General features: G+C 36.7%; 1 protein-coding gene across 3 annotated transcripts in view; it reads left to right on the plus strand.

The window, feature by feature from the left end:
* Positions 1-8,648, plus strand: part of PI15 (peptidase inhibitor 15) — a 29,261-nt gene extending 20,613 nt beyond the window's left edge. For 2 of the 3 annotated variants that reach the window (XM_075494832.1, XM_075494833.1), the window contains exon 6: positions 2,524-8,648. In XM_075494832.1, the coding sequence (XP_075350947.1) occupies positions 2,524-2,659 (136 nt within the window). In that variant the 3' untranslated portion in view covers positions 2,660-8,648. The remainder of the gene's footprint in view (positions 1-2,523) is intronic. The other variant, XR_012774497.1, reaches the window with a different exon arrangement.
* The last annotated feature ends 2,153 nt before the right edge of the window (positions 8,649-10,801 follow it).

Genomic DNA, 10,801 nt, shown 5'->3' on the forward strand with positions numbered 1-10,801 from the left:
TTGCCTTCCATATTAGGGTCCTTCAAAGCATAGGTCATAGACACCCATAGGTGGCCCTATATCAGGTAGCTGTGCAGAGATCTCTGTTAGGTTGAAATGAAGAAATGAATTTTCTCCCAGTGTTTCCTAGACGTGATCCCAAGCTTACAGCTGGGTGCAGAATGAATCAATAAAATGTGGCTCTGGAAGAGCTTCGATTTGAGGTCTGGTTTGGACCAGTGCTTCAAAAGCAGCATGGACAGTATAAATGGCTGGTTTTTCTGACTGTATAATATTAGGCAAAGCCATAGTTCTGTACTTAGGAATCTAAGTATAATTAATTGAGCATGTTTTCCACAAACTCTCAGTGGCACGGGTCCATTTGTGGTAAAGGATATGCAAGAATATGTCATTATTCTAGTTGTTACATGAGTAAAAGAATTTATAAAGATTTTGCAACTTAAAAAAAGATAAGATTTAGTAAGAAAACTTACTTGGAAAAAAAACACCTTTGGAAATCAAGGAGATTTCTCTGCCCTTTTGCCTTTCATATCTACTAGAAAAGCATGGTAAGAAATGAATGTGAGGGAGCAAAAATCAGGCAGCAAAAATTGTATCTGACTTTTAGCTCCACAACATGGACAAGGTGAAATCAAAGTTTATAAGAGAAACCCAAATATTATTTTTATATATCTCCATTTGAAAAAAATATTAAAAATTACAAACGTCCTAGAATACATCTCTCATGTTCCTACATAGGAAAAGAATGTTTTTATACATTAGGCATTGTTGAAAACTGATGCTTTGTTTGTGTATCAGTTAACAATGAATTAACGACATTTTATATTTTCTCAGTCTAAAAATCCCACTGTTTCTCAAACAGCAAAGCAAAGCCTGGAGTTACAAGCTTCTTTGCTGGATGAGATTTTTGAGTAGACCTTTGATACATAGGTGGTAGAATCGGGTTTTTCACATCTAGTTCTTGCACAGTCACAAAAAGGATATTGAGTGGTCTTGCCTGGCTTAAGTTTATATTCCTAAGAACTAATTTAGTTGAGTTAAGGACATTGGGCTTAGAGTCCTTGGGCATACATGCAGAAGTTTTTTTGCCAGTTAATAAAGGCTGTGTCCTTCTGAGTAACCAGCACATCAGAAACTCCTCTGAAGAAGAAGGGAGTGAATATTACAGCCCCGACTCGAGTTATTAAGATTGGAATTTGGCAAAGATTTAGGATTTAGAACTCCAATAATTTTCACTGATGCCAGCTGAAAAGTATCTATGCTTCTGAAATCAGGAAAAAAAAAGTTAAGGAGGATAATTCCAAAGTTTAGAAAGGCCCTGCACCTGGTTATCTAATGGACTCACACAACTCAGCCATGCATTGCATGGAAAATGAAGCAGAAATCAGCTTTCAGCAAACTCTTTCTGGATTTCCATATCTGTTATCAAACTAAATATATTTCCTGAGCACTCAGTCTGCTGTACCCATTTGGAAGAGAAGTAGGAATGAGCAAATTATTTGAGAGATTCCTACTTTCTTCCAAGGCACAACCCAGACCAGGGCTTTTGATCCAATCTTATTGGCTGGGAGGTGGGGGATGAGAAAATGTTTCATAAATAATTGCATTACTCACTGCTATACCACGTCACATGCAAACTAGAGGAAAGTTCTCTGCTCAGTGAGACATAACATTTAAATAAAAATCTAATTTTAACTTACTTTCTGCATACATCATGAGTGTTACATGAATCACTAAAAGCCTGGGGTTTATATAAGCATTTAAAAGTCTGGATGCATTTTTCAGATGTTCCTAGATCTTTCAGAGTTACCTCTTTTCACATGACCACTCTCCAGACTTGTACCCCTTTCCCCCCGGGCTCTATTACACAGCTCTATTCACCAGATGGGAGCCCTCCTCCTCTTCCCATTAGCACCTATGAGACCCCTACAAATGCCCAAATACAGTTCTTTTTAATGCATTACTGGTGCAAATAGTTTTCATCTTCCCTTTTCTCTAACCACGAATTCAGCCTCAGAGCTTCACAATGTGGACCTAGGGTAGTGCAACCTAAGAATAAGATTTCGCTCAGTTTGTTTTTCCACCTTCCAAAAACATGCTTTTAAGATAACTGCCAGACAAAAAAGTGCTCAAGAAAAACCTTGCACCAATGCTTATGTTGCTAATTTCTCATAAATATAGCCCTCTGGTAAAAAATACTCTGTCCCAGGCTTGGAGAGTCAGAAATTACTTGGCTGTAGCAAAAGCAAGAAGACTGGGACTTCACCGCAGAGACTAAAGGATATGGAATGGACCACTGGCCTGAGGTGACATGGTCATTCTCCTGCTGATTTGGGGAAATCAGTAGATCAACGTTTGTCAGTAACCTACAGAAATATATTAACTTATGTTTTCAGTAACAGGGCATTTACAAGGTATCACTGAAGACATTAACTTTAATCACTCAAAACAAGTATGGTTAATCAATTTTTTTTTCTTTCTTTCTGAAATTACTAAGCATTCTTTTTCCTTTTCTGTTTTCAGGGGGAACTGGATTGGAGAAGCACCATATAAAGTAGGAGTCCCATGTTCAGCTTGTCCTCCAAGCTATGGAGGTTCTTGTACCGACAATCTTTGTTTCCCAGGAGTAACATCAAACTACTTATACTGGTTTAAATAAGTTAAGGTTTACATTATTTTTAAAAAAACATGGATGAGAAACAAGAAGCTTGTATATTGAATTTTGCACATATTATATATAGAGAGATATTGTAATAATACTCTGAAGTTTTCTTTTTGTATGCTTTTGTATAATTAGCTTTCAAAATATAGTATAATTTGGTTTTAACACTTCGGGATTTAAGACTCACATTAACCCTTTTAGATTAACATTTTGTTAAAGGAGAGCAAACTAATTTTCACCTTAGCAAGTGTAGCTTCCTGAAGATTAGGTTCTATTAAAAGCACATTAAAACATAGAATATGACTTCCTTTTAAAAATAATAGCTCCAGAAAGAGAAGGGTCATTGTTTAATACTGTGCTTTAAAAATGGAGTGTGACGTGCAAAGCAACAAATTGTCCTCATGCTCCTAGTGGTTCCTCCCATTTACACCTGTGCTTTCACCTGCAATGTCAATGGGACTCTGAGCAGAGGAAAACATATGTGCAAGAGAAACTGCAGGATATTACCTACCTCATGCACAACATCAATTCATTTATGGCGTTCCAAGAGTTCAGCACACGGCTGCTGCTATCATCAACGATGCCTGTGTGCAGACAGGAAAATTAGAGAGAATGAGGAACCACACTGGCCAAGATGCAGTGGCTGTTAACTCACATGCCTAAAGTCTTAACTAGATAGAAAGCTACATCACTTTAAATATACTGGTATAATAACACAGCCTAACTCTACCTTCCTGTGTTTCTGAACACAGTCATAATGGTATAATGGTGCTTTGCAGCAACATTATATTTATTCTTGTATTATTCAGTATATTTATTCTTGTACAGGAAGGTAAAGAAATATATTGCTACAAAGCAACATATATCAATGCATGACATCCATAGTGTCTTTTACACTATAAGTTTGCCAGTATATGTGCTATCCCCCTGACTGAAACTCAGCCATGTGAAACTTTCAAGGAGAGATCAGATGTAAAAGTAGATAAGAGGATTTCCAAATAAAAGACATCAGGCGACTTTAAAATTTCATAAAGATTTGTGACAAAAATTTCAAACTTCTAAAGCAATTGGCAGTGTCCTTTAAAACATATTGCGCTATTTCCTGAAAATATCTGAATGAATTAATAAAAACCAAATCTGTTTATTCATACCTTTCTTGCCAAAAACTGAACGCCTTATGGGTGCTTACTAGAACATTTATAAAGAGGACCTACACTTTAAGCTAGACTATTATACAAGTAGTTTTCTTGAAAAACAGATTATAAAAAGGAGGAAATCGAATGTCTGCCATAACTACTGTGTCATTGAAATAGCCTCGAGTTTTGGCTTTATATTACAGGGCAGAATGTACTCCACTTTAAATATATGTGTTTAGTCTGCTTGCACTGCTACATTTAGACCTCTGAAGTTTATGAACTTTGAAAAGCAATACTGAGTAGAGCAAGCAGAACAACAGAGGATAATTTCACTAGTGCTACATATGTATGTGTCTTTAAGTCACTAATTCAGTCCTTTCGAGGGTGTTTGAGACAGTCTGTCACCAGAATATGAAGTATCACATGGTGATATAAAAAGAAAGATCAGAGTTTGAATTCTTCATGTTAGTTATTCTTTTTCTCCAGCAAGATAGCTGTGTGGGGGGAATGGGCTCTACAGTGTATGAAACGTAACAGCCCCCTTCCACGTATCCATCATCTGATCCCTCGGAGAATGTCAGCAACTGATCTGTGGCCCTTCAGACATTTCTGGTTAGTGACACTTCTGTATCTGACAGGACAATAACTAGACAAGTATATTGTCTTAAAATGTGTCTATGTTTTAAAAGAACGACACTTGTAATATTGTACTAACTTTTATTCTAACAGTTGCAATATAAATGGTTTTCCTTTTGGCTTGAAAGGGGCTTGGACTTGGACAGTGATCAATCAGTCAAACACTTTGTCTGAGTAAAATCCAGTCCTGTTTTGGGAGTGAAACACAACCTCTTTGCATCATCTATGTCCACACTGAAAGAATTCAGTGAGACAAAACTACTAGGTGGGTCACTAGCCCTCAGCCAGCCCAGTTTTTGACAAAGATGCATGGGACAAACACATTTTTGTCCTGCATAAGAAATCTTCTTTAGAGGTAAAGACAGCACAGTTAAAACAGTGCATCTAGCCTTTTTCAGAATTTTTATTCTTTTTTTAAATACAAGATAGGAAGCAGAGCATAAGCAAAAGTTCAGGTTAAGCCGTGGAGCCTACAACAGTAGGTCTAACAATAAATGACTATGCACTTTGGAACTTGCAACTTGTATGTTGTATGGTACACTTTCCAAACAGGACTAGACATTGTAAATTAATTTATAATTCTGTAATTCAGCTGAAATTATTATAACGGGTATATATGTTATCGTATCTGTTACTTTTTAAGTTGCTACAAATACCTTGATTTTGTGGAATATTTTGTTTTCTGTGGATATAGAAAACTTTGCTTTTAACAAACAGGTATGCAGGTTTTTTCACAACATCCCATAATGGTGCTAGGGATTAACTATTGTAATCACACTGTAATTGACAGCAGCAAAAAATTATCTGGGTATAAGCTATTTCATACAAGCAGCTCCTGATAAAACCAGCCACTCAAGCATTAGCTGAATATTTGTCATTGAACAGAGAGGATTACAGCTCATCAGATATTTGGTTACCACACAAAATTTGCCCTTCAGCTTTATTTAATAAGTAGTTTACTGAAGGCCTTTCTGTATTACCTATTTGAATCGCCCCAATTTCTATCATCTTTTTTCTTTTGGGTTAGGTAATGACAATACCAGTAAAGCTCTACTTTGATTGCCAGTGTCAGTGCTGCCTGATTGTTTACCTGACACCAAGTGCTGCTAGAACAAAAGTACTGAAACGTGCGGAAGACTTCAGATGTCTTTGGCAGTATATCTGCTCTGACACATGCTGACAAAAATTCTTGATGAGTTCAAGGTTATGCTGAGGCAAACTACCCCCAGCTGCTGTTCTTGCTGGCCTTGAAGGTTGTACTAATTCCTTCTGAGCAGAGTGGTGTGCCTTTAAAGACAGAGAAATTATCTCAGACTTTTGTTCTGTTCTAAATATAAAATTATGAAAGTATACACACACTAAAATATGGCTAAAATATTTTTGTTAAAAATACTGTGAGAGGCATAAGAGTAAAAATGAAGTAACTGATATCATTAATTATTGAGTGCAGTTGTTTAGAATATCTGCTTGTGGTTTTTTGCCTCATTTAAACATCTAAGATGTGGGTAGCAATTGATACCTTTTGGTGCTAACCTGGTGCTGAAGTTATATGTTATTTTTGTGGAAGATGAGGTTTACTTCCAATATTACCATATACACTCCAGTGTTTGTGACATCTTTTTCAGCTAAGTATATCATTTACTATCGCTAGGCCAGATTTGCTTTCAAAGTTCCTTTTTATGGTTGTTTCAGGCTTTAATGAGACTTATGTGCATCAGAGAGGAAAATGTATTCCTGTTCAAAACCAAAACAAACAGCACCCTCCCCTCATTACAACAGTGAAGTGCCTGTGGAACAAATTATGGGGAGAGTAAGACCTCTGACAGTCATGACTTCAGACTGATGCTGAGCAGGTTTTAGTGATCCCAAATCCTCTCTCTGGGGTAATAAATGACTTCAGAAAATCTGGACTTGACCTTGCACACTTATCCTTGGGAAGCTGTGTGTTCCTCTTCTCTGAGATCAGTTTGTTCCCCTCTGAATTCAAGATGAGTTGGATCGGGCCTCAGTGAAAACCGTGGGAGGTTTAACATAACTTTTGCAGGAGTGAGAAAGTTGGATTCCATGAGAGCTTTACAGACAGCAAAATTAGACATCATGTGCTATCCCCTACTAACACTGGGAAATACCATGGGACTCTGAAAGAGGAAACCTCCCAGAGCAAATGTATTCTATACCACAGCTGGGACCCAACAGAAATAAATACATCTGTATCTATATCCATATCTATGTCTGTAGATAGATGGATAGATAGGTAGATAGATATATCTGTTTATATGATCTTCAAGGATCAGGTTGCAAGCATGGATGCCCTCTTGTGGTTGAGAATGCCAATATATTTGTTTGATGTCATAGGAATCCAAAAGGTTTTAGGATTTTTTAAAAACAAGCACATGCAAATTTAGTTTGTTTCCTTTAAAATTTTTGGCCTTAATTTTAAAGACACATGACTTTGTTTTCTCTGAGAAATGAGGTCCATTGCATAACTCCACCATTTCTTAGTTTTATGTGATTGTAAGTACAGAACTCAGTCACAATTGTATTGGCTGTCGGTTACCTATCATACAAAGTTTTATGAGTATGAGGTAAAACAGAACTATTCAGATGTCAGAAGAATTTTTAGAGGCATTAAATCAGATATAGTTATTGACAAGCAGGGGGGGTGATGCCTTATTACTCAGATACTAAATTCTAACAATTCCTAATAAAATAAGAGTTTTAAAGGCCCAAATTGCTGTTGAAATTTGCCCATTATTGCTAAGTTTTCAAGACAAAACTGTTGCTTTCCTCATCTAGAATGAAATGATCTCATAGAATCCAAACACACAGCATTTTTATGGTGCTTTTTAGAGATGTGCAAAATAGAAAATTTGTATGCTTTGGTTGTCAGATCATAATTGGTCTGATGGTCTCAAGGTGCACAAACCTTCCCATTTGGATTCATAAGGAGAACATTAAACTTCTGTCAATAGTAACTTGAAATAATCACAGCCTTCTCAAACTGCTTTCTTTCAACAGAAAATAAATTGAAAATCAAGAAAAAAGATAGCAAGAATCCATCTGGTTAATTCAACAGATGGGCAACAGCCCATATGGTTAATTCAAGAAAATAAAAAAAAATCATTACTAATGATAATTTCAAGACTTTCTTGCTGCTTAACCTTCATGTACTGAGTTTCCCTCAGAATATTTTTATTTTCTGTTAGAGAAGAAGCTTTGGCTCATATTACAAGGCAATGCATTTTTAAATTCACACAAGTTAATGGAACAGACATAAACTTTTGATAGTTACCCCCACTTTGCTGAGCTCCCCTGAGTGTGAAGTGTGAGAAAACCAGACTGAAATGGTTGCAATTCAGTATTATCTCCTTGTCTTCTGCCAAAAACCAAAATTCAGAATGGAAAAAGATTTTATGATTCCTCCAGTTTTTGGCACCTTATCATTTGGCAACCAGGCTGTAAATTCTTTAAAAATTTCTTATACTGACAAGCCATATAAATTATGCTTGGGGTATTTTTGGCCAGCAGGAGAAGATAGGGAATATCCCTCAGGTTATATGTTTAGCTCACAACAGCAATTGTTATTGAAATCACTGGGCTCTTCATCATGCTGCAAACTCGCTACAGCTTTGATACATTGTCATGTAAGTCAGGAAGTATCTTAGATACAATATTTAAGGTAATAAACTTGTTCCTTAAGAGTGAATGGTAATATTGGAATCTAATAGCTCTGAGGAGTTAAACATCTTTGTTTCATGTAGGGTGCTCTTACATAATTGAAATGGTGCTTAAAGGCAGGGTTCATTTAAGAAGCAAACTATCTACAGCTGCTTTTTTCCATATGCGATAAGGAAAGTTTTTTCTGAAGATTGAAGATATTGAGGATTGAAAATAATGACATTTCTACGCTTTCTATCTGAACCCAAGCCAAAAAAATGTTCAGTGTTTATACAGTGAAATGTCCTTCCCCCCTCTCATTACATATTTTCATAATTTCTTGTTTAGATTTTGTTATAATTGTGTGGGTGGGGTTGTATCTGGTTTTTCAGAGAAGAAAGCTTGTTGTGTAACACATCTTGCAGTGAACTTATCAATATAACATTTCTTTCATATTGTCATATGATGCTATATACGTTATACCTGAGATATAAATTTGTATCCGTTTCAACTTCTAATGCTATGAAACTATAAAGAAATGTACATCATTTTGATCTATTTTGTAACATCTATGCATTTAAATAAATAAGTAAAATTATCGGTATTTACACTTGATGTTCTTTTGAGGCATCTTTTGTTGTTTCTTTTGTTGGTTTGTTCCCTGAAGAAGACAAGTTTTCAGGGAGATAGTAAAGGGCATATCTACACTGAATTTAAATTCACTTTGAATATATTTATATAAGTGCATATGCTTTACACCTGAGCTCCATTATATACTTGTAATCTGTCTTTATGTATCCACCTATACATAAATACATATACATAGATAGGAGCCTGTCTTTTGGTATTGAGAGCCTGAACTCTTCATCAGAATTAGTGGTCAGGGGATGTTCTTTTATGTGCCTCTGGCCAAGAAGAAAAATCTGAACTGTGACCAAAAGAGATACCCACAGAAAATCAGAGAAGTACCATTGTCAATTTGGCCAAGTTCTCTTCCATGGAGGGACCCATGCTACAGTCAGAAAAAGAGTAATTCTTCAGAACCTGAGTAATTCTTCTTCCTCCCCAGGTGGTACCAAAGCTGTAAAAGCTACATTTGAAAACAAAAAGCCAGAAATACATATTTAAAAGAAAAAAGGAAGCTATATCATGAGGACAAGGGAGAACAGAGGGAGAAAAAGAAGGCAGTTTTACAATATTAAGAATTGGCATCACAAAAGCTATTCAAACTCTGTGAAAATCCTTGGTTCTCTTTGGTTCATCCTTCACAATCTGGACACAACAAAACCCACTTTTCTTATAATTCAGCATGACCCAAAGTCATTTTATACATCATTAATTTAGAGATTCAGCTGGGAGGACAATCTCACAGAAAATGGGAAAGAATAGAAGGAAGAGCAGATTCTTTCAGAATGCCACAATATATTTTCTCTAGCATGTTTTATTTTTGTTTAATGACCTTGTACGCTTTTCATCACACCTGTTTGTGATGTAGAAGTTCACTGAAGTTAATTTGGGATTAATATTATGTGTAATTATGAATAAATACAGCCCAAGCTGTTGGCACTCTCTGGGCAATTGTAATAGGATTATGTCAAATGTCAGTAGCTGACCAACAATATTCAGTGTTGCTTGTCTCTCCCTGATCTGAGCCCAGTACTGTTTGCACTACAACAAAAAGAACAGTGGTTTTGCCTAATTTCTTACTCCTGGATGGACTTGATTTGGTTTCTTTTTCTGTCTTCCTATCTTGCTTCTCTCTGATCTTTCTCTTGACCTATGAATTGGTCTGCAGTTTCTGGAAAGACAATGCTAAGGCACATCAGTCCACTATATTCTTTTTCATTTTCTGTCTGTTGCCCTTTTATCTGGATCTGAGACTGAACAGAACTGACCACTGAAGATTCCCACTGATGCCGTGTCTCAGTCTCCTAGTTTTCTAATCATGGTTTCCATCAGGCCTTCACACCTTGATTTTTCACCTACAGAAACCAGGACATGGAGGAGCTGATGTGTATGTAACTCTCACCTCGATATGGAGAGTGAATGTGGTTGGGGTGTGTGATCTCAGGTGTGGGAACTTGAAACCACTTGCAGAGTCCATAGTTCAGACAGCATGAGGTGCTCTAAACTGTGACTTCAACAGGAGGAATTGTTGTCAGGAAGCAGCAAGTCCACATGTTATAGTGGTACCATAGTTTGGAGTGCCTTTACGTTATTGCACAGTGGTTATTGTCAGTCTGAGAACCTCTCATATAAACTAGGAAATACAGGTTTGGGGTTTTTTTTGAGAAAATATCTACCATGCCAACAGGGTGTATGTCCACAGGGTGGTAACCCCATATATCCACAGGTAGTCAATGTGGCATCCCAGCCATTTACAACCTAGGAGAGAGGCAGACAGCTTCCTTCTCAGGAAATCACACAGTGCCTGAGAGCCCAGTTATACCAAGTTTTTGGATTTGTCTTAGCCTCTAATTCTCCAAGTCCCCAGTAACTTTGACATCAGAGACATTAATTTGATATTCTTTTTTTTCCCCTTTTTTTCTGTTTCTTTTATTTCATGTTAGTAACACAATAACCTGAAAATTACTCAGCCAACCAGGCAAATTTTTCCTGTGTCTTTAACATAGTCCCTTAATGTTTGACTGGGGGACCATTGTAGTAGTTGCATTCCTTACACATATGACAGGCCTTTACAGCAACATCA

This window comes from Mycteria americana, chromosome 2 (genome assembly GCF_035582795.1).
Source record: "Mycteria americana isolate JAX WOST 10 ecotype Jacksonville Zoo and Gardens chromosome 2, USCA_MyAme_1.0, whole genome shotgun sequence".
Classification (NCBI taxonomy): Eukaryota; Metazoa; Chordata; class Aves; order Ciconiiformes; family Ciconiidae; genus Mycteria; species Mycteria americana.